The 23,571-nt window shown below is 34.6% G+C and overlaps 2 protein-coding genes across 2 annotated transcripts; both read left to right on the plus strand.

Moving 5' to 3' along the window:
- The first annotated feature begins 4,776 nt into the window (after positions 1-4,776).
- LOC129244093 (protein wech-like) lies at positions 4,777-7,850 on the plus strand. Its single transcript, XM_054881711.1, has 4 exons — positions 4,777-4,847; positions 5,199-7,056; positions 7,207-7,359; positions 7,680-7,850. The coding sequence occupies exons 1-4, from the start codon at positions 4,777-4,779 to the stop codon at positions 7,848-7,850; spliced, it is 2,253 nt and encodes a 750-aa protein (XP_054737686.1).
- An 8,166-nt stretch (positions 7,851-16,016) lies between these two features.
- LOC129245331 (protein wech-like) lies at positions 16,017-19,927 on the plus strand. Its single transcript, XM_054883417.1, has 3 exons — positions 16,017-17,572; positions 17,723-17,875; positions 19,757-19,927. The coding sequence occupies exons 1-3, from the start codon at positions 16,040-16,042 to the stop codon at positions 19,925-19,927; spliced, it is 1,857 nt and encodes a 618-aa protein (XP_054739392.1). The 5' UTR covers positions 16,017-16,039.
- The last annotated feature ends 3,644 nt before the right edge of the window (positions 19,928-23,571 follow it).

A 23,571-nucleotide genomic window follows, 5' to 3' on the forward strand; every position in this document is an offset into this window, starting at 1 on the left:
ATTTTCTATTAAATGCAATTTTTATTTTCAAACAAAATTTTAGTGTGAAGGGTTCTATACTGCAGCCTTGAAAGTACAGTGTGTGCTTATTTTGTTTAACTATAAGGGCCATGAATTTTTTGTAACAGATATTTCTATTTACATATTAAGTTAAAAACTTTATAAAAAATTATGAAAGTTTAAATTTATTTCTGATTTTATGCTTTTATTTATAACTTTTACAGCTATTTTGGTAAAAGTTGTAGATCAAATAATTAACTAAAGATATATATTTGCAAAGTTTTTGTAGCTGTTACAGTTCCTGTTACACGCTCAAGTAAAGGTGGGTTTACTTAAAAGAAAGCACTTATGACCCAAACTCATTATAACTATCTCATACTAAACAGAACAAATAGTGATCGTATTCGTCAAACAATGTTAAATAGCATAACTTCGGCTATAGCTCTTGTATTAACTCACTTTTCTACATTGCGGATATATTATATAAATACGTAATAAGCGCTACGGGAATCAACTGGGCTTGGCAAATATATGCGGCACAAGCGCTTAAGAGGTTAAGCACACGCACTTACTTGCAATAATAATAATGGAGAATACTAACTATACGGAGGCGATAAATAAAGTTGTGCAAGCACTGACATTTTAAGTCAATGCATTGTCGCACTCAAACACACTTAAATATAGAAATAGCAGTAGTTGCACACCAGTCTGTGTATTAGGAACTGAGTGGAACAGCCTTTAAATGACATATTATTATTTTTTCATAATTATCCTGTTCGCTATGCTTTAATATTAACCATACCTATTTTCTTTTTCAGATTGAAATGCGTTCATCGAGAAATCCCTCTCGACGAAAAAGATCGAACTTGTGACGTTTCTCTTATGCCTGATGGTCGAATTGTTTTCCTACTCGAATTATCACCTGATACGAAAGAGGGCTCCAATGCTTAAAAAGGATTTGTGCACGTTTTTTAATTTTTTTAATTATAGTTAATAAAATCGCGTACCACATCAAACGAAATCATTGAGTAACAAGCCAAAACATATTGTTCCTCTATCAATTTAAAAACTTTATTAAAAAAATTTGATGTGAAGAAATTAACAACTACTTCTATAGTATTAAAAGTGTAGGCTATAATCATTATAATGGCATGCATACATACATATATGCAAATAATATAGCTTAAGTTAGTGAAATTCATTTATTTATTTAAAGGCGGCTGCATTTATGGCAAACCTCCGAGGGTATTTCTGCAATGAAAAAGCTCTCATAAACACCATTGTTGTTTGGGGCAGCACGAAACTGTAGGAGAAGCTCGCCCAAACACCCGAAAAAGGGTGTAAGTCCCAATATACATATGTACATATATATATATATATATATATATATAAGGTCATAATAAAAAAAATATTTTTTAGATAAATATGCAGAACTTGTGATCATTTATGTCTTGAGTATTCCTTAGGGAGATATACCTAGTATCGAAGTAAATGAGCGATATGTAATTAAAGATAAATATATTAGTAATTCAATAGTAAACCATTATATTAAGCGAAAAACAAAGAAAAATGTATTCGACACAGGAATCACACCAAGAAAGAAGTAAGCTGTAAAAGAGGGCATTAAATGCAATAGTAACTCCATTTACTCTTCGAGTACGAATTATTATGTAAAGAGAGTTCCGTGCAAATAACTTCTCAGGCTGTAGTGGATCTGTGGGTAAGCCCATGAACTTTAATTAAGTGTTTAAATCTATCAGGTTATACGAGTAACCTCCTAACAACAGCTTTTCCTTTGTTTTTTAATATTCTTCTTTGATGAGGTGTGGACTCCATATAAAGAAGAGTTCCTCTCTCAGTGCTTTTTTTGTTGGTGTGTCCTCTTTGGCTATCCTATTCTCTTCTTCATTTTACATAACAAATTGGAGACCTGGAACTTGGGGGAAGCTGGATAGAGCAAATCTTTCGACGTATTCTAGGACAAAATGCAAGTGGCAGTTCTTTAGAAACAAGTTTGCTATACAAAGGATTTTTCAAAGCCATATTCAAAATCAGTGCGTTCTTTTTTCAATACATATGTATATTGTCTGACGGATTTAATAGGAATTATAGACAATATAGTTTAATATACACATTTTAATTTAATATTGAATATTACGAGTTTTTTAAATTTTGTCTGGATAAACATAAGCATTTTTTTTGAAATATATTAAGAATGATTTGGTCAGCCTTTTAATTTTTCAATATATAAACATATCAAAAATTTCACACTATTTTAGTGGTGGCGCGCACAGTCACTGATTTTAATAAAATCTTCAATGAGATTAATAAAATAAATATAATTACCAAAAACCCTTTGCGGATTTAGTGCATCCGAGTATATACTACATAAGAGGTTCTGTTGTAACCCAACGATATTTTTATGTATTCGTTGTACTCAATGGTAGTCGAAACGACTAATAGTGGTCAGGCAGGGCCAAGGTCAATAAATTCTAATCAATCAAAGAAGAATTTTGTATTTATTCAACGTTTATTATCAAGCAAGTCTGTGATTAAAATACTTCGAGAAAAGCAAAGAAGTTAGTGCCTTACAGAAAGAAGTTCGTCCAGAAATACCTCATCTGCCAAGATAATGCATATGTATTAGTAAAATATACAAGTAAATGATGGTTGACGTGCTCGACGAGGGCCAAACAGCTGATTTTCGATGGTTATTTTTCGAAGTATGTGCATATGCGAAAAGCGGAACTAATCTGTTTCCATTTAATGGCATCGCAAAATGGTCAAAACAAAAACAAAAAACACATGTTGTAGGTCCTGTTGCATCTCTATGCAACCTATGTTCTATGCATACATAGGCAAATGCTAGAACAGAAAGTCTTTGTGACCTGCTTCTTCATTTCCTTACCTGGATATGAAACGAAAAAGCCTTCCTAACACATCGTAGCGATTGCAGGATCGAACAGTTTCATTCGAGCGAGCGTCTGCATCGCATCAAATGTCATTCCGTCAACTGAAGAATTAAAACAAATCTAAGGACTATATTAAATATTAAACTTTGAAAAGTGAAAAAGAAAATGTGTATTAACGTGTTTGTGTAAAACCGAAATCATTTATTTACTCGATTCAAGGAGTAATTTTACTTGCACCTTTAAGTGCCAGTTTATCAGTTTATGATTAATTTAGCAATAACTCGGTGATCCTTTAAGAAGCTATGTCATATTTTATTAATATACCGAAAACAAACACCAACGGTGTAGATGAGGTCCCAAACCTTCTAGTATCCGGCATTTTGGGTTCCCTTCCTCTGTGTCAGTCATTGGAAACAACTAATACGTGAGTATATACATATAATACATACATATGTAGTTAGTATAAGATAATGAACCAATTCATATCAATAGTTTCCTTAGGCTGTTTAGGCTATTGAACAAAAGAAAAAATAATAATAAATTGGATAAAAATCGCATGTACATATAAACATATTTAGGTATAGAAAACGCTTACAAACCAAGAAAAATGGTCGAATAAACATTTTCAGCACTAAACATTTTCTGAAAGTTTGAAAATAACGCCATATTCAAAAATACCAAATTATCGGGAGGTCAGGTTTCAAGGTCCTCATATTACTATTTATACGTAATTAGTTAGTAGTTACTGTTGGTGGTAATTTTGGCACAATTATCTCAATAAAAGAAAAGATAAAGAGAGCTAAACACAAATTCTCTCCCAAAGAGAAAAAAGCAAACAAGTTAAGGAACGGAAAACCTAGCATAACTTGCAAAAACTGGTAGAAGAGAGGAAAGCATATCAGCTGAGTCGGTTTACAAATTTTTGTGAACTTTTGAATTTTAAAAACTCGAACAATATTAGACCAAAAGTGAATGGACCAAAAAACTGCATAACCAGAATTTTTCTAAGAACTCTTATTAAAATAGAAATATGAAATTTTGATAAAAATTTGTTGATTTTTCTTAAATTTTGTAGAAAGGTTGATACTTTGAGTTAAATGGTTTTTTTTTGGAGTAAGAACTATATATTTGAAAAAAAAGATAAATAAGTGGCCCAAACAGCTATTGGATAATTGTGAATAATGGTGGAATTTTAAGAAGAATTGAAACACGTGCGATTTTAAGGAGAACTAAACCGACAGACGTTACTCACCATAGCCATCTTTTTCACTATCAATTAACAGCTGAGTGTGTTAGCCACTCAAAGTTGGGCCGCTAACAGTTGAGTATTATGAGTATGCAATCAGAAGCAAAGAGCATACATATTTACTTGTACTATATAACGATTTTATTATATACAATATTTGCTACAAAATGATTACGTTGCAGGTGCTATTTTAATATGTCCTGTGCTCATTAATAATATATTTAATATTTTTCTGTTTTTTTCCATTTCATTTCACATCTTTCACAAATCATTCATTTTTGAACTATTTCATATTCCGTTAATTTTAAATTAAATAGTGGCTATTAGTATCGCTTGAAGAAGAGCAACTCATGCAAAAATATGCCAACTGTGTAATTAGTTGAGACTTTCGTTGCAATATTGTTAATATCTTCAGCCAAATAAAAATAAAAATTTGCATGAAAAATCATTCATACAAGCGCGCAAAGCTTTCTCTTTATAAGGTCTTAATTATTGAAAAGCTTAGGGCAATTTGAGGTTTCGAATGCGGAGGATATGGACAGGGCCTGAGGATTTGAAAGGTGAAAATAATTTATTTGCATATGCAACCTTCTCTTTTGTGACTATTACATCAGCTAGATGCTGTGGTTCATAGCGGCTCCGCCGAATTCTCGCAACATCGCTATCGTGAGCGATGCTCAATGTTTTCTGTGAGAAATCAGCCTCAAAATTGGAGTCCTTCCTATCCGTTTGCATACTACATTTTTAACAACAACGGTTGGAGCGTGTATACTTTGCACTGGAATTAGGGTGGTAATTTTCCTGTAGATAATTTTTCAGAAAACGAGTTGAGCGAGATATGATACTTGCTAAAATATTTATAAACTGAATTTATTTCACCATGTAAAGACGCATGACTCCAATTGTAGCATTAAGGGAAGTAGGCAACTGTTTTCAGACAAGAAAATGTATGTACATATAATACAAAACGCTTTTGGAAATATAAACGATGGTACTTAAATATCTAGATTTAATTTAATAAACTTTCCTCTCTATTGCAGTTCATCACTTTGCACCGATTTCTCCAATAACTTCTGGCATCCTTTGAATGGCAGTTCAAATGACTTAGGTGGTGATGGTATTGGAATGGCCAGACGGAATTTTATGCCTGGTACTGCAACATCATCGTCTAGCAGCTCGAGCATCAGTTGCAGTATATGTGAAGTAAATGCGACCAATCGTTGTATTGAGTGTAATGAGTTCATGTGCAGTAATTGCTGGCGTAACCATCTCAATGATCCCCAATTCGCAAATCACTCGACTTTTCATTTGCCCTCACCAATTGGTACAATGCCCACCGGTGGTTTTTCTGCTGGTGCAATGAACAATTCAAAACCCCATCACTTTTGCGATATACACAATGAGATATTGCAGTACGTTTGCCAACCTTGCAAGGTGTTGGTATGCCAATGTTGCACTCTTTATGAGCACAACGGACATACGTACTCTTCGGTACAAAGTTTCTACGACGAATTGAAGGATGTAATTAAGAATGATCTTGAAAGTAGTAATACGGGCAAGATATCTATTAAGAGTAGTATTGACAGATCATTGACATTTATACGGCTCGTCGAGCGTAATTGTGCTGAACTGAGCGAAGATATACGCAAAACCTGCAGACAATTTATAAGGGCTATAGAGGATATCGAACGTTATTTATTGGAATCCGTTGAGCAATTGCGACAACGACGTTTGGCTAACTTAAATGATCAAATGGCCGGATTGAAATCGGCTCTCGCTGGACTCTCTGAAACCATGGAAATGTTGAAAAAGACATTAGTGAATATGTCATGTATGAATAACTTTGATATAGCAAAGAAGATTTTGAATGCACAACGACAACTTCAGCAATTCGCTGCCATATACAAAGATTTATATCCAAAATATGAGGAATTCGTATTCGTTCCACCAAACGATAAAATATTGCAGGATGTACTCAAACAAGGCGCAATTGTAGGAGTAAATGATAATGATACGAATGTGGTAAATGATGCAGCGGTTAACGGTGGATCAGTCAGCGATTGTGGTGGATCAGTCTGCGATTGCGGTGCATCAATCAGTGATTGCGGTGGATCAGTCAGCGAATGCGGTGTCCCAGTTGCCGGTGTATTTGGTCGATTCAATTATGAGAATAGTTTCCACGGTATCCCTTCTCTAATGTTACCGTTACATGGTTACAGCGCTAGTGCCATTGAGAGGGAGTTTGGCGTATTGTGTAACTGTGCATCGGGCAGCACACATTCTATGACAAATTTCAGTGGACCTGTAAGGGCTCTCTGTTCCAATACACTCTCACTATCTTTTGCCACAGAGGGTCACGGTGATGGGCAAGTTAGCCGCCCTTGGGGGTTGTGTGTTGATAAGCTGGGTCACATATTGATCTCCGACAGACGTAATAATCGTGTGCAAGTTTTTAATCCGGATGGTACACTGAAGTTTAAATTCGGCCGTAAAGGTTCTGGAAATGGAGAGTTTGATTTACCAGCAGGCATTTGTGTCGACATAGATAATCGCATAATTGTTGTTGATAAGGATAATCATCGCGTACAAATTTTCACTTCCACTGGTATATATTTATCGAAGTTCGGTAGCTTTGGCAAAGAGTGTGGACAGTTCCAATATCCATGGGATGTGGCTGTAAATTCGCGACGTCAAATTGTTGTAACCGATTCACGCAATCATCGCATACAACAGTTCGATTCTGAGGGTCGTTTCATACGTCAAGTCGTCTTCGAAAGTAATTTTCAAACTAAGAATCCTGCTTCACCACGCGGAGTTTGTTACACACCAACTGGTAACATTATAGTATCAGACTTCGATAATCATTGTCTATATCTAATAAATCCAGAAAGCAGTACGGTGAGTAGTATATCTCGTATATTTATGTATGTGTGGATATGTATTTATTGTTATTTACTATTGTTTTTATGTACATACATACATTTTTTAGAATAAACAAATTTAGAAAAGTTAGAATTTAAGACTTATTTTATGCATATGGATTTTCAGATCGTATCATCTGAAGGACAAGAAAGTGATGGAGTCCAAGAATTGAACGGTCCTTCCGGAATTTGTTGCGACGCCGATGGACGCATTATTATTGCAGATTCTAAACATCAACGTATCGTTGTTTACAATTCCATCTTAGAACATCTATGGAACGTAAGTAGAAGAGATCAATTTTACAAATTTTATTAGAAAATAAGAACGTTGTGTATTACCTGTTAGACTCCCGTCTTCTTACAAACAAAAAAATACTGATATTGTGAATGAAACCAATCACTCAGTTTCAATATAACCACGAACTTTTAATTATTCAAACACAACACAAAACTTATACATAAACAAAAAAATATGAATAGTTGTACACCAGTCTAGGTATTAGGAGTGGGCGGAACAGCTTTTAAATGACATATTATTATTTTTTTTTCACATTTATCCTGTTCGCTATGCTTTAAGATTAACCATATTTGCTCTTTCAGATTGAAATACGTCCATCGAGAAATCCCTCAATGCCGCATAATCTCGACGAAAAAGATCGAACTTGTGACGTTTCTCTTATGCCTGATGGTCGAATTGTTTTCCTGATCGAATTATCACCTGATACCAAAGAGGGATCCAATCCTTCTAAAAGATTTGTACACGTTTTTTAATTATAGTTAATAATATCGAGTACCACATCAAACGAAACACTGAGGAACAAGCCAAAACATAGAGGAACAATAAACTATTTAAAAAAATTGATATGAAAAAATTCACACAATCCCAGTAGTGATAACATCACCCGCTCCCCAGAAATTTGAGGAGGATATATAGATATATATGTATATCGCTCATTTCCTTTAATAGGGTCATAATAAAAAAGAAACTTCAGATAAGTATGCAGAACCTGTAGTCATTCATGGGTTCATTATATGAAAATATGTCTTGAATACTTCTTAGAAAGACATAGTAAATCGAAAATTTTTAAATTAAGCGATATATAATTATAGATAAATAGTAATTGAATAATACGAAAGTAGTAGAACAAAGAAAAATGTATTTGACACAGGAGTCACACCACTAAATGTCCTTGCAATGTTAAATGCAACAGTGGCTTAATTTTCGAGTATAATTTTTTTTTGTTTGAGAGAGGACCGTGTAAGAATTGTGTTACAATTAACTTTACACTCTATTTATTTCATTTACACCCCATTTTTTTATTGCTAATATATAAACACATGTACCTCAATTCAAATTTTGTTATTTGTTATTCAAAATTGTTCTTATCATTTTCCAATGTCATAATGTTAATAATCAAATAATCAATAAGAAAGTTATGTGGCAAAAGATTTTTGTTTTGTGATTCTTGGTAATATACCAGATAGCCACATTTTGTGAAACACAATTGAAATAAAATAGTAATATATTACATAAATTACAATAAAATCTATAAGAAACATACTACAAAATGTACCTAAACTTAAAAAGAAGAGTTGCATACAAAATACTTGAAAAAGCAAGATTCAAACCTGAGTACACAGTTTGCATGAAATATGATTAAAGTACTTTCAAAACAACAATTCAAACGAAAATACTATGACTTTATGTCAACTGAAACTTGAGACCGCCGATTTTGATTAAAAGAATGATTAATAAATAAATGGGTTTGTTCAGCTCAAGAAAATGCAGACTCGCTAGAACTATTCAAGAGAACTTCAATTTTATAGTCGATGTGTTCAACATAAGAAAATACTTAAAGAAATAAAAAGAAGTGATCTCAAACTTTCATATTTAAAATTTATAATAATATTTATCCTCTAATTTACTAACTTAGCTGCTAAGTTTAATTTCGATTTCTCGTGCTCTGTTTGTATGTGTGCTATATATGTACGATTTCTGTTTTAAAAAAATTTAATTTTTCATTTTATGTCAAATTATTTACTTAAAATTGAAAGTTGAGAACGTAGAGTATGTGCGAGAACTATGAGGACTATTTTTCGCATTTATTTTCGCTTAATATTTTACTACATACCAACACAAACTATTTGTATTGTTTTGACAAATAGTTTATTTAACTTTAGAAGTTTTTCTTTTAAATAATTTAAATAGTATGAAAATTCTAATACTCCACATCAAATTCTGAAAGTTCTAAAAATTCTAATACTTTAATTCAACTTCGAAAAATTTATAATTTTAATATTTTATCGAGCCCCAACATTTTAATGCTTGATAGATAGATTAAGTTGAATTAAACCTTTATGTCAAAAGTTTACCTACTTACATATATATTATATGTGTATATATTATTTCATTTGAGGAAAAAATAAATCTGTACGCACTTTAAATACTCAAAGTTTTATAAAGAATTTTAGCTTTAGTATTCATTTAAATTAAGAAAAGTTAATATAATATTTCGGTCCTATTTTGCTAACTATTTTTACTATTTTGTATTAAAAACTAAATACAACGTATAACTCGATTTATACCTACCTACGTCAGACTGAATAGAAATTAACGAATACGGAGATACGACATACTTAAATACGAGCAAGACATTAAAAACCAAAAAAAAAGTTCAAAAACTATCAACTAAGCTTTGAATATTTTATTTGAAAGCTCATTGCCATTATAAGCTAATTGTGAGTCCAAATAATAATTCGAAAACTTAAGATGCCGATGATCATGATGATGATGATAATGACGATGATGAACAAGAGAAAAGATGAGATAAGTATGCGTAAATATTTATTGAAAAGCAATCTGAGTACAAATTTGAAGTACAAATTAGCACTAAATGTATGAAAAGGTGGCATTTGTGCATTTACTTAGAAAATAAAAATAAAAATTTATAGACAAAAGCAACTTAATAAGTAAAACTTAGCCTAATAAAGATTTTTACTTAAAAACGTATATACTGCAATTTATATATAATAAAAAACATTATAAAAATAAAACGCATGTAGCTAAGAATATATAACAAAATATCATATAAAAATACATCATATGTGGTTAACAGATACATATACATACTTAATTAATGCATGTATAAAAGGAACATAAAAATAAAAGTTGTCTGGCAACATCAAAAATTCCGGGCACTATGTAACATCTTTCTATCTACGAAAAATTTATTAAAAACGATATTTGTTGTTCTATGTACGCCTATCGAAAACCGAAAACTTAACATCTACATACACATAAAATATTTTATTGTACGTAACAAAATCATACATACATGCATATACCTATTAAGTACGAGAAAATAATTTTACCAACAATTTTACAAAATCAATAAAAGTGCTCTCAACGCACAAAAAAAAATCCGTTGTTTCAATTAATACTGTTTTCTTATAGTATTTGGTATCCGCTAAAAAATGAGCGTTGGGAAATAATGAGAGCACTGAAGCATCAGCCGTGCAAACACCTGGGTAAACATACATATACATATATGGATATTTTGCCAGTCGAGGAAATAAATCTCAGTGAAATAGTGCAAATACTAGGATTTATTGAGCGAACACGGGACCACAAAAAATACAGTGCTGAAGTTATTTGGTATTGTTTAGTATTGACACACTATTCCAATCGGTCCACTCGACCAATCAGTCGTTGTTCAGACGGCAACAAAGTAACATGAGTGAAGGTTATTTTTTTCATATACCACCAACACAATCTCAGTTCTTTCGTAACCAATCCGCTGTAGAGGCCCCGGATACGTCAGCGAATCGACTGATTTCTTCAAAATCGCTGAGAGCCGGTTAACGGTCTGATGAGAATCGACAATATAAACACAAATTGGACGGTTTCGGCCACCACTGATAGCATCGGGCGAGCAAAAACAGAAACAGATTAACAACCCGTCTATGCAACCAACAGCTGCGAATATTCTTAAGTTTTCAAGAGATACTGTTTGGATTTCGTTATCTTGTACTCTATGTTTAGCTTGAGCCATCGTTAGCAAATATATTTTTCTGAAATAACTAGCATGCTTATAATAAATAAACTTTTCAACCGTACTACGACTCATTGCCATATAGTCTTTTCCCAGAGCTTTTTGTGTGGCCCCCAATGACTTTTAATTATTCGGTAGTTTGATACGATCCTGTGGGTATGGGTCTGTGGGTATGCCCATGAGATTCAATTAACTGTTTAAATCTATCGCGTATAACCTGGAGTAACCTTCTAACAACAGCTTTTCCTTTGTTTTCTAATATTCTTCTTTTATGAGGCGTGGACTCAATATAAAGAAGAGTTCCTCTCTCAGGTAATTAGCCTGCCGCTACCAGTCAGTCTTAAGTAGTGGGAATGCCCACTTGTCGTTGCTTAGGAACAACGCCTTACTGCTTGGAGCGTCATCTGTGTTTCAAATTTTTCTGGCAGAAGGATCGCACAGATGGTTGAGGACTTCGCTAAATTTCATGTGTCTGTGCTATTACCGCGGCCGCCCGTTTCCTCTTGCTGGCGCCACTGATGCAATGTGTAACTGTGTGTTTTTCTTCGTTTTTTGTTTGGTTTAGCAGCCACAATGCAAATAATGCACATACTTATCGTGCTAGAGAAATAATACGTTCACATACAAGTAGATGATCTACTTTTTCGTGCTTAGCTCCCAATCCGTAATTAAAAAGCGAGATATCCCTTACAAAATTTCTCTCCCAAAATCTGAGATTATAAAATAATCCTACGCGCCAATTATATACATATATATATGTAATAACCATACTTTCTGACATACAACCCCGTGTTTTCTGTGTAATAGGTAGATCATTACTTTTACGCGTTTAAAGAAAATGGATGCCGGCAAAGAAAACAGGTTTGTAGACATAATTATAATAAAATGTTTGTCAGGTCTTATTAACTATGTATTCATATAACAGAAAAAAAGCGTGTGTCCTCTTATTACTTATTATAATATGTAATATCGAATTTCGAATGCGTATGCTACCATAATTTTTGAAACCTCAGTGAACGTCCTCCAACTGTTTATTATTAGCAGCCATAATTAGATATCCTTCTCCTTGTCTTTTCTTCATACCGTTAATAATAATTAAATAAACCAAAAACACCGAAATATTCCACCAAAATAATTTTTATGAAGAAAAACTTTCACAACAGTATTGACAGCTGATTGTCAATTTTGCAGTTAATCTGCCATATGTGAACGGGTAGATTCATTTTGTACTTTTATTGGTAATTAATGCATATGTGAACATACTTTAAGGATGGAAACGATAAATTTTTGGGGTTAAGAAATGATATAGGAGAAATGTTTTTTTTTGCTTTTAGAAACAGGAAAGTAGGTAATTTTGGAAAAGAGCGAGGCTTTACGTGCTTTACGTGGGATTCGAACCCACAACCTCTGGGAAGGCTGGGATGGCAGGCTAGTGCACTTACGCTAGACTACCGAGGCCTAAATGCTTTGCTTTAACCCAGTGAAATGTTTATGTATACGTTATAGTCAATGGTAATGAAACGTCTAATAGTGGTCAGGCAGAGCCAAGGTCAATAAGTTCTAATCAATCATAGAAGAATTTTGTATTTATTCAACTTTTATTATCAAGCAAGTCTGTGATTAAAATACTTCGAGAAAAGCAAACAAGTTAGTGCCTTACAGAATGAAAGCTCGTCCAGAAATACCTCATCTGCCAAGATAATGCATATGTATTAGTAAAACATACAAGTAAATGATGGTTGACGAGCTCAACGAGGGCCAAACAGCTGATTTTCGATGGTTGTTTTTCGAAGTATGTGCATATGCAAGGAGCGGAACTAATCTGTTTGCATTTAATGGCATCGCAAAATGGTCAAAACAAAAACAACAAACACATGTTGTAGGTCTTGTTGCACCTTTATCCAACCTATGTTCTATGCATACATAGGCAAATGCTAGAACAGAAAGTCTTTGTGCCCCGCTTCTTCATTTCCTTACCTGGATATGAAATGAAAAAGTCGTTCTAACGCATCCGTAGCGATTGCAGGATAGAACAGTTTCACTCGAGCGAGCGTCTGCATCGCATCTAATTTGTATTATAAAAATATTTCCGCCAACTCAAAGCAAATTTAAGGTTTATATTAAATGTAAGACTTGAAAAGAATATGTGTAATATCGTGTTAGTGTAAAAAAAAAACATTTATTTACTTTTTCAGTGTACGAATATAATTTTTGGAGTGGCGAACTTGTATTCAATTGTATGAAAAAGATAATGGCATCTACTAATAATGTACGAAAAGCGAACGGCAATGGCGTTGATGAGGCCTCCAAACATTTTCTAACTGGTATTTTGGGTTCCCTTCCTTCGTGGGAAATAAGTGGCGCGCAAGATGGCAAACCCTCATGGGAATCGACTAATACGTGAGTATATACATATAATACATACATATGTACATATGTACATACTTAGCATAAGATAATGAACCAATCCATATCAATAGTACCCTTAATCTGTTTAGGCTATTGAACAAAAATAATAATAAAAAATTGAATAAAAATAGTATGTACATATAAACATATGTACTTAGGTATAGAAAATGCTCACAAATAAACATTTTCAGTACCAAACAATTTCTGAAAATTTGAAAATAATGCCATATTCAAAAGTACCAAATCGTCTTTTGACGAACAAAACTAACACTCTACAAGGCTACCATATGGCGCAAAAGCTTGGACGATGACAACATCCGATGAAGCGACGCTTGGAGTGTTTTTTGCACGTTGGCAACGGCGAAAATCGCAGGCGATGGAACGATGAGCTGTATGAGCTTTACGACGACATAGACATAGCCCATCGAATAAAGATCCAGCGACTACGTTGGCTGGGTCATGTCGTCCGAATGGATACAAACGCTCCGGTTTTAAAAGTATTCGATGCGGTACCAGCTAGTGGTAGCAGAGGAAGAGGAAGGCCTCCTCTGCTCTGGAAAGATCAGGAGGAGAAGGACTTGGCTTCACTTGGTGCGTCCAAGTGGCGTCGGTTAGCACGAGAAAGAAACGATTGTCGCGTTTTGTTAAAGTCGGCCAAAATCGCGTAAGCGGTTTCGCGCCAATTAAGTAGAAGAAGAAAGTTGTGTTTGCCAAGTTGATAATTTTCGACATGAAATTATCAAAAATCAACGCGAATTTTTACTTAACATACTTGAAACTCGAAAAATATTATACCAAAAATGAATGGACGGCAAAATTGCATAACCAGAATTTTTCTAAGAATTCTGACTAAAAACTATAAAATTTTGATGAAAATTTGTTGAACTTTTCAAATTTTGTACCGCTATTATTGTGGGTAATGGTGGAATTTTAAAGAGAACTAAACCGACAAACATTACTCACCACAGCCATCTTTTTTACCATCAATTAACAGCAGCTCACTCAGCCACTCAAAGTTGAGCCGCTAGCAGTTGGGCATTATAAGTATGCAATTAGAAGCAAAGAGCATACATATTTATTTGTACTATATAACGATTTTATACATTACTAGCAAACCCGGCCACACTAAAATAGAATAGATATGGCTTAGAACAGAAAATATATGGTTTTCATATTATTTATTTCTTTATTCTTTATTCAAGCGCTTTGGCATAAACAATATTTTTTGTTTTTCTATTTGTTTTTGAGTAAATATAATATATAAATTGATAATCAGGAAAAAAGAAGATTGTTTTTAAATTTCAAATCAACGCATATGAATAAACAATCGTCTTTTTTCCTGATCATCCATGAATTTTTCGTTTCAATTTATATGTTTTATTAAGCATTGGAGCTTTTTTAACCATTATCCATTTATATTTTTCAAAAACAAAAAAAAAACGAAAAAAATTGTTTTTTCCACGAACACATAATTTCATTCGGATTTCACATTAAATTCTCAAAATTTCGTAAGAAATTATTCACTGTTCCAAAATCCACTCCAAAAAAATTCACAAACAATTTTTACATGTTGCACTTACGTTTTTTCCTTATGGCATCCAAATCAGAAAGAAATATTGACACATTGCAACTCACATTGACAGTTCAGTTCCGCCCCAAGCGTTAAAAAAGTAAGCGACATTATGGCTGGTTCAAAAGAACGCTGTACCCGTTGCCAGTGCTCCGAATTGCAACCAAACTTTACGAAACCCATTTTCAATACTTACTTAACAATGTGCGTAAGTTTGGTTTAATTCGGTGCAAAGACACGGCGGGGCCACGTTTTGGCATATATTTCGAGACCCTAGTCATCAATAGGTATGAAAATTACCACGTATTAAAGCACTTATCAACAGCTTTCATTTGATACCCATATTGTACATACACAACCAAAGGTTACCCGGGTCCACGTTTTGACCTATATCTCGAGACCCCAGTCATGGAGCGGCATGAAATACTCTGGACTAAAGCATTCACCAACAGCTTCCATTTGATACCCATATTGTACATACACATCCGAAGGTTACCCGGGTCCACGTTTTGACCTATATCTCGAGCCCTATTTCCAAAATAAAATATAATCCATGTTACTCGTGGATGATGTAGCTTTCGAATGGTGAAAGAATTTTTAAAATCGGTCCAGTAGTTTTTGAGCCTATTCATTACAAACAAACAAAGTTTTCCTCTTTATAATATTAGTATAGATTTGCTACAAAATGTTTACGTTGCAGGTGCTATTTTAACATGTCCTGTGCTCATTAATAATGTATTTAATATTTTTCTGTTTTTTCCATTTCATTTCACTTACAAATCATTCTATTATTATTTCATATTTCGTTACTTTTAATTTCGCTCTATTACAGTTCATCACTCAGCAGCGATTTCTCCTGTCATACTTCGAATGGCATTGTAAGTGATTTAGGTGGTACATCGTCCACGGATAGCTTCTCTGCTGGTGCAATGAACAATTCAAAACCCCATCACTTTTGCGATTTACACAATGAGATATTGCAGTATGTTTGCCAAACTTGCAAGATTCTGGTATGCCAAAGTTGCACTCTTTATGAGCACAAGGAGCATAATTACTATTCCGTACAAAGTTTCTGCGACGAATTGAAGGATGTAATTAAGAATGATCTTGAAAGTAGTAACACGGACAAGACATCTATTACGAGTAGTATTGACAGTACATCGAAATATCAACGGCTCGTCGAGCGTAACTGTGCTGAGCTGAGCGAAAATATACGCAAAGTCTCCAGACAATTTATAAAGACTATAGAGGATGTCGAAAGTTACTTATTGGAATCCGTTGAGAAATTGCGCCAACGCCGTTTGGCTATCTTAAATGATCAAATGGCCGGCTTAAAATCGGCTCCCGCTGGACTCTCTGAAACCATTGAAATGTTGCTAAAGATACCAGAGAATCGGTTAGGTATGGATCACATTGATATTTCGAAGAAGGTTTTGAATGCACAACGTCAACTTGAACAATTTTCTGCTATATCCAAAGATTTACATCCAAAATATGAGGAATATGTATTCATTCCACCAGACCGTAAACTTTTGCAAGATATCCTCAAGAAAGGCGTAATTGTACGAGTAAATGATAATAATACGAATGCGGTAAATGGTGCTGCTGTTATCGGTGGATCAGTCAGCGATTCCGGGGCAGTTGGTCCTCTGCCTAGCGCTAATGTGCCAGTTGCCGGTGTATCAATACCAATTAACACAAACCGTCGTTTCAATTGTGAGAATAGTTTCAACAGCATTCCTTCACCAATGTTGCCATTACGTAGTTGTAACGCTGGTGCCGTTGAAAGGGAGCTGGGCGTATTGTGTAAAAATTTACGTTTAAGTGCACCGCGCCACGCACCGGCTATAGCAACATTCACTGGACCTTTAAGATCTCGCTTTTCCAATACACCATCGCTATCATTTGCCACAGAGGGTCACGCTAATGGGCAAATTAGCCGCCCTTGGGGCTTGTGTGTTGATAAGCTGGGTCACATATTGATCTCCGACAGACGTAATAATCGTGTGCAAGTTTTTAATCCGGACGGTACACTGAAGTTTAAATTCGGCCGTAAAGGTTCTGGAAATGGAGAGTTTGATTTACCAGCAGGCATTTGTGTCGACATAGATAATCGCATAATTGTTGTTGATAAGGATAATCATCGCGTACAAATTTTCACTTCCACTGGTATCTATATATCGAAGTTCGGTAGCTTTGGCAAAGAGCGTGGGCAGTTCCAATATCCATGGGATGTGGCTGTAAATTCGCGACGTCAAATTGTTGTAACCGATTCACGTAATCATCGCATACAGCAGTTCAATTCTGAGGGTCGTTTCATACGTCAAGTCGTTTTCGAAATTAATTTTCAAACAAAGGATCCTGCTTCACCGCGCGGAGTTTGTTATACACCAACTGGTAACATTATAGTATCGGACTTCGATAATCATTGTCTATTTCTAATAAATCCAGAAAGCAGTACGGTGAGTAGTATATTTTGTATATTTATGTATGTGTGGATATGTATTTGTAGTTATTTACTATTGTTTTTATGTACATACATTTTTTAGCAAAAACAAATTTAGAAAAGTTAGAATTTAAGACTTAACTACTTTATGCAAATGGATTTTCAGATTTTGTCATCTAAAGGACAAGAAGGTGATGGAGTCCAAGAGTTTAATGGTCCTTCCGGAATTTGCTGCGACGACGATGGACGCATTATTATTGCAGATTCTAAAAATCAACGTATCGTTGTTTACAATTCAATCTTAGAACATCTATGGAACGTAAGTAGAAGAGATCAATTTTACAAATTTTATTAGAAAATAAGAACGTTGTGTATTACTTGTTAGACAAGAAATACTGGTATTGTGAATGAAACCAGTCAAGAAATACACTCAGTTTCACGAACTTTGAATTATTCATTCAATTAACACAGCACAAAAATTACCGATGAATATGCTGAAATTTTATAAAAAAATGCACAGAAATACAAAGACTGTTAGTGAAAGTATGTCAGTGATGTACTACATAAGTATAGCAACAGCTAAATATAACCAAAGCAATGACATTTATTTCGAAATTCAAAACCAAATACCGCTTAAGACCATCGCTCGAGACCTTCTAATGACATCTGAAAAGCATTTTGCGAGTTAGGCACAGGAAGTCGTCTACTAGACATGTTGGATGATATATATTTCAGAAAACAAAGAGAAATCCGCACAGCAGCCATTTGAACAAACAGGCATTAACCACCAGAGTCCGAGCGTTCCCACACGGATTTATATCCGGCCAAGGACTCTCACTCCAGCAGCGTTCTCAATACAAGTACGGGGAATGTTTATGCTGCTCCAACAACAACAACCAGATTCGGAGAAGCCCCTCACATAAGAACCTCGTTATGCTAGTTACTCTATTATCCAGAATAGATCCCTATATACAAATCTACTTATATTCTGTATGTGAAGAAGGCCCTCACGACTTTTAATACCGTTTCATATGATCTCTCATGCCCTCTTATACGTCGTTTGCAGTATCTCTCCTCGCCTATCATCTAACTGTAGAATCCCTTGCTTTATTTTCAATAAAGTTTTTAAAGGGTGTTTTTTTTAGAGGTTAGGTTTTCAAGTTGGCACTACTTTTTTCGTAGATGGTCTTTTTGACAGCTGTCACTTGATTTATGCTCAGTTTGGTTTTCCATTTCATAATGAATAGACTTACACCTGAACAACGTTTGCAAATCGTGCAAATTTATTACGAAAATAATGGTTCGGTTCGCGCGACGCATCACAAGAAAATTTTGTTCAGCGATGAAGCTCACTTTTGGTTGAATGGGTATGTCAATAAGCAAAACTGTCGCATTTGGAGTGAATATAATCCACAAGCCATTGCTGAGACGCCGTTACATCCTCAAAAAGTCACTGTTTGGTGTGCTCTATGGGCAGAAGGAATCATTGGTCCATATTTCTTTAAAAATGAAGCCGGCCATAATGTTACAGTCAATGGAGAGCGCTATAGAGCCATGATTAATGACTTTTTCGTGCCTGAATTGGACGATGTTGATGTGGACGACCTTTGGTTCCAACAAGACGGCGCTACATGCCATACAGCCAACGCAACGAATGATTTATTGAAGGAAACTTTTGGTGAGCGCATTATCTCGCGCCGTGGGCCTGGGGCGTGGCCTCCAAAATCGTGCGATATAACACCGCTGGACTATTTCTTGTGGGGCTATGTGAAGTCGCTTGTCTACGCAGATAAGCCCGAGACGATTGACGTCTTGGAAGAGAATATTCGGCGCGTTATTGCTGACATACGGCCTCAATTGCTGCAAAAAGTGGTCGAAAATTGGGCCTCTCGGCTGGAATTTATTCGAGCCAGCCGCGGCGGCCACTTGCCCGAAATCATTTTTAAAACATAATGGCAAACCCTTATCTTTATAATAAAGCTAAATTCTTGGCCAAAACATTAAATTATATACGTTTTATTTCATCTTGAAAACCTAACCTCTAAAAAAAACACCCTTTACTATAAATTCTTACATAGGTATATTATAACTGAAAACACAGATATGTAATGATACTTCTGATACAATCTAGTGGTCATATTCTCCCTATATGTTTTTTCTGTTCGCTATGCTTTACGATTAACAATATTTTCTCTTTCAGATTGAAATACGTCCATCGAGAAATCCTTCGATGCCGCGAAATATCGGCGAAAAAGATCGAGCTTGCGACGTTTCTCTTATGCCTGATGGTCGAATTGTTTTTCTGATCGAGTTGTCACCTGATACCAAAGAGGACTCCAATCCTTCTAAAAGATTTGTATACGTTTTTTAATTATAGTTTCTAATATCACATACCGCATCAAACGACACCATTGAGTAACAAGCCAAAACATATTGTTCTTCTACTAATTAAAAAAAACTTAATTAAAAAAAATTGATGTGAAAAATTAACAACTACTATTGGGACAACATCGAACCGCACCCCATAAATTCCAAGAGGAGTTCGGCCAGGAAAGGGTGTAGGTCCCAATTAGGGTCATAATAAAAAAAAAACAGGAGTCAACACTGGAGTTGCGCCATTAAATGTCCTTCCAGGGAAGAAGTAAGCTATAAAAGATAGTGACCTCGAGTACGAACTGTTTTGCAAGTAGAGTTCCAATTACATTAACACTCTAAAAAAACAATATTTTATATGTTCTCTATTATATGGTATGTCCCTAGATGCAAATTTTGTGATTTGGTATTCAAAATTTGTCTTATCATTTTCCAATGTCATAATGTTAATAATCAATAAGAAAGTTATGTGGCAAAAGATTTTTGTTTTGTGATTCTTGGTAATATACCAGATAGCCACATTTTGTGAAACACAATTGAAATAAAATAGTAATATATTACATAAATTACAGTAAAAGTCTATAAGAAACATACTACAAAATGTACCTAAACTTAAAAAGAAGAGTTGCATACAAAATACTTGAAAAAGCAAGATTAAAACCTGAGTACACAGTTTGCATGAAATATGATTAAAGTACTTTCAAAACAACAATTCAAACGAAAATACTATGACTTTATGTCAACTGAAACTTGAGACCGCCGATTTTGATTAAAAGAATGATTAATAAATAAATGGGTTTGTTCAGCTCAAGAAAATGCAGACTCGCTAGAACTATTCAAGAGAACTTCAATTTTATAGTCAATGTGTTAAACATAAGAAAATACATAAAGAAATAGAAAGAAGTGGTCTCAAATTTTCATATTTAAAATTTACAATAATAGTTATCCTCTAATTTATTATACTAACTTAGCTGCTTAGCTTAATTTCGATTTATCGTGCTATGTTTGTATGTGTGCACTTATTACTCAATTTATACCTACCTACAAAAGACTGAATATAAATTAACGAATATATACATACAATTTTACAAAATCAATAAAAATGTTATCGTCACACAAAAAAAGCGTTGTTTCAATGAATATTGTTTTCTTAAAGTATTTGGTATAAAGACATTCACTAAAAAATGAGCGATGGAAATAATGAAAGAACGAGCCACGCCAGATTTCGTCGTGAAAAGATTTGAAGATGATGAGGTGTAAGCGCCAATTATAAAGGGTCTTTTAAAAGTGATGCCTAAAAATCAGTAGTAAATAAATAAGATACGGTACCTTTTTATGTAACTTTTACAGTTGTCAACGCGTTATTATAAAAATGGTCTGCATATTGCAAACTTCGTAATTTTTTTTTATGGTGTAATGTAGTTTGATATCGTCTGACCTTTTGAGTCTACTATTGCGTATGCGGTGTCGTATTCCACTTTTGAGGAATCTGTGTAGAGTATTTCGTAATTTTGTGTTCGAGATTAGGGGAGTTGTTGAGCTTTGATGTCATGACTTTGGGTCAAAAAGAGTGACGTTAATGTGACTTTTGCGAATATAGCGTGTTTCACTGTGGGTTTCGTTAAGAATGTTTCGTTGATGAATGAATATTTAACAGAGGACACTTTTGCCATATTTCTACAGAGGGAAGCTTTTTCTGAGGTCGTTGTCGGCTATCGAGTTTCCGTGGAACAGAATTTTAGTGGTTAGTAGCAGTCTATTTTCGTCGACACTGCTTTCCAGTTCTGGAAGGCCTGATTCAGACAAAATGTTGTTTATCGGATTGGTGATGAACGCATACTCCGTGTAATGCACTTTACGGTTCGGTGGTAGGAAGGCTTGATGATGTTTAAAGCAGTCTTTGGACTATTTCCGTTTAGAAATAGACCATAAGATCGGATTAAGTTGATTCTAGGTATAAGGTATATTATTTTTTAGGTATAAGACTTGGTTGTTCCATTTGAAACTTTTACTGAAAACTATGCCGAGGATTTTTATTTTGTTTATTTTGTTTATTGTAAGATGAAATGGAATGAAGTTGTGTTTCCGGCAGATTTACAGAATCGGTGATTAAGGTTATTAATATTTTCTACTGAAAATTTGTTAATATGTGACAGTTTTGCGTCAGAGTGATCCGACTAATTGTATAAATGTATCTTTTGAGTTCCTGCTGTTGCATGTAAGGCTGAGGTCTGAGGTCGTCGAATGTGATCAAGAAAAATGTCATTGGGGAGAAATTAAAATGTTTTGAAATTAAATGATCAGTGTAATATTGTGGTCCCATGCTGCTTTACCCTGTGAAAGTGACTTTGTAGAAGTTAAAAACCACATGAGCCTTTTGGAAACCATTTTTTCTTGTAATTTGCTTATGCAAGCGAGCTGAGATATGAGGCGATAGGAATATAAACATCTTTATTTGAATTTTTCACTGGTAGCGGCTTTAAAGAAGTGTGGAATTACACCTTATCAAAAAAAAATATTTTTGTAAAGTTTAAGAAAACTTTTTAAGGACAGTTGGCATGTTAACTAATATTGGATTAGATATTTTATCGAAGCCTGGGGTAGTTCAGTAAATAACTTTAGGCAGGTAATTCCGTAAATAGGAAAGGAGAGTCGATCACATTGGATTTGTGATTAGAAATAAAATTTGGAGACCGACTGGAGTTAAGCTGAAGGGAAAGCTGAAGAAAAATTTAAATCTTTAGATAGAAGACCAGTGCTTAGTAAAGATTTCTGACATGTCTTTTGAGTCAGTGACTATAGTAGGATCCACTAAATGGATACTATTTGGGTCTATCTGCGATAGTGGAAGGTCTGTACGTACCAACTAATTTACGAATGCTTTGCCAAATCATATGGAAGTATTAAGCTTTAGTTTTTCGGGGAAATCTGTAAAACTCTGTAGTGAAGCAGCCCTCATGGCTTTAGTTAATAAGGGCCTTGCTTTTTTTATATGCTATTAAATCATCATAAGAGAAGGATTTTTTGTAAGGCCCCAAGCACTTTGTTCAGCGGTTCTTAAATATTTGAACTCTGGTGTCCACCATGGAACACTTCTGTTAAGGTTTTTGCGAGTGGGTCGCGGAATTGATTCGTTGGCTGCTGTGCTTATTATCTTTTCAATGAAAGCAGCTTTGCAGTTAATATTAAATTAAGGGCCGAATAAAATTGATAACTCGAGAATTTTATTCTGAAATAGTGGCCAGTCAGACTGTTTGAGTTGTATAGTGGAATAGAACGATCTACTGGACAGAAGTGATGGCAGGGAAGTCGTCTATGTTGCATACGTCGTTAATGGTGTACCAATTGCACATTGGAACAATTTGGGAAGAACTTAGCGATATATCAATGGCCACAACCTATTTTGTTCTCAGTCAAATTCGTTGCCGCAACGGACACATTGTCTGACGTACGTTCAAAATCAGTAGTTGGAATATGATTAAGGGATAATAAGGGATAGGGATAATAATAATAATTAGTTGCTATAGCGCCGCCTGGTGGGCGCATTTTGCCTTCACAAAAGTTTTAAAATCGCCTCGGCTTTCAGCCTTAGCCTTGACTTGGGGCCATGTCGCATTAAGTCCGGTGGGGCTGATTTCGTCA

The sequence above is a fragment of the Anastrepha obliqua genome, chromosome 4 (assembly GCF_027943255.1).
Source record: "Anastrepha obliqua isolate idAnaObli1 chromosome 4, idAnaObli1_1.0, whole genome shotgun sequence".
In the NCBI taxonomy this organism is placed as follows: domain Eukaryota; kingdom Metazoa; phylum Arthropoda; class Insecta; order Diptera; family Tephritidae; genus Anastrepha; species Anastrepha obliqua.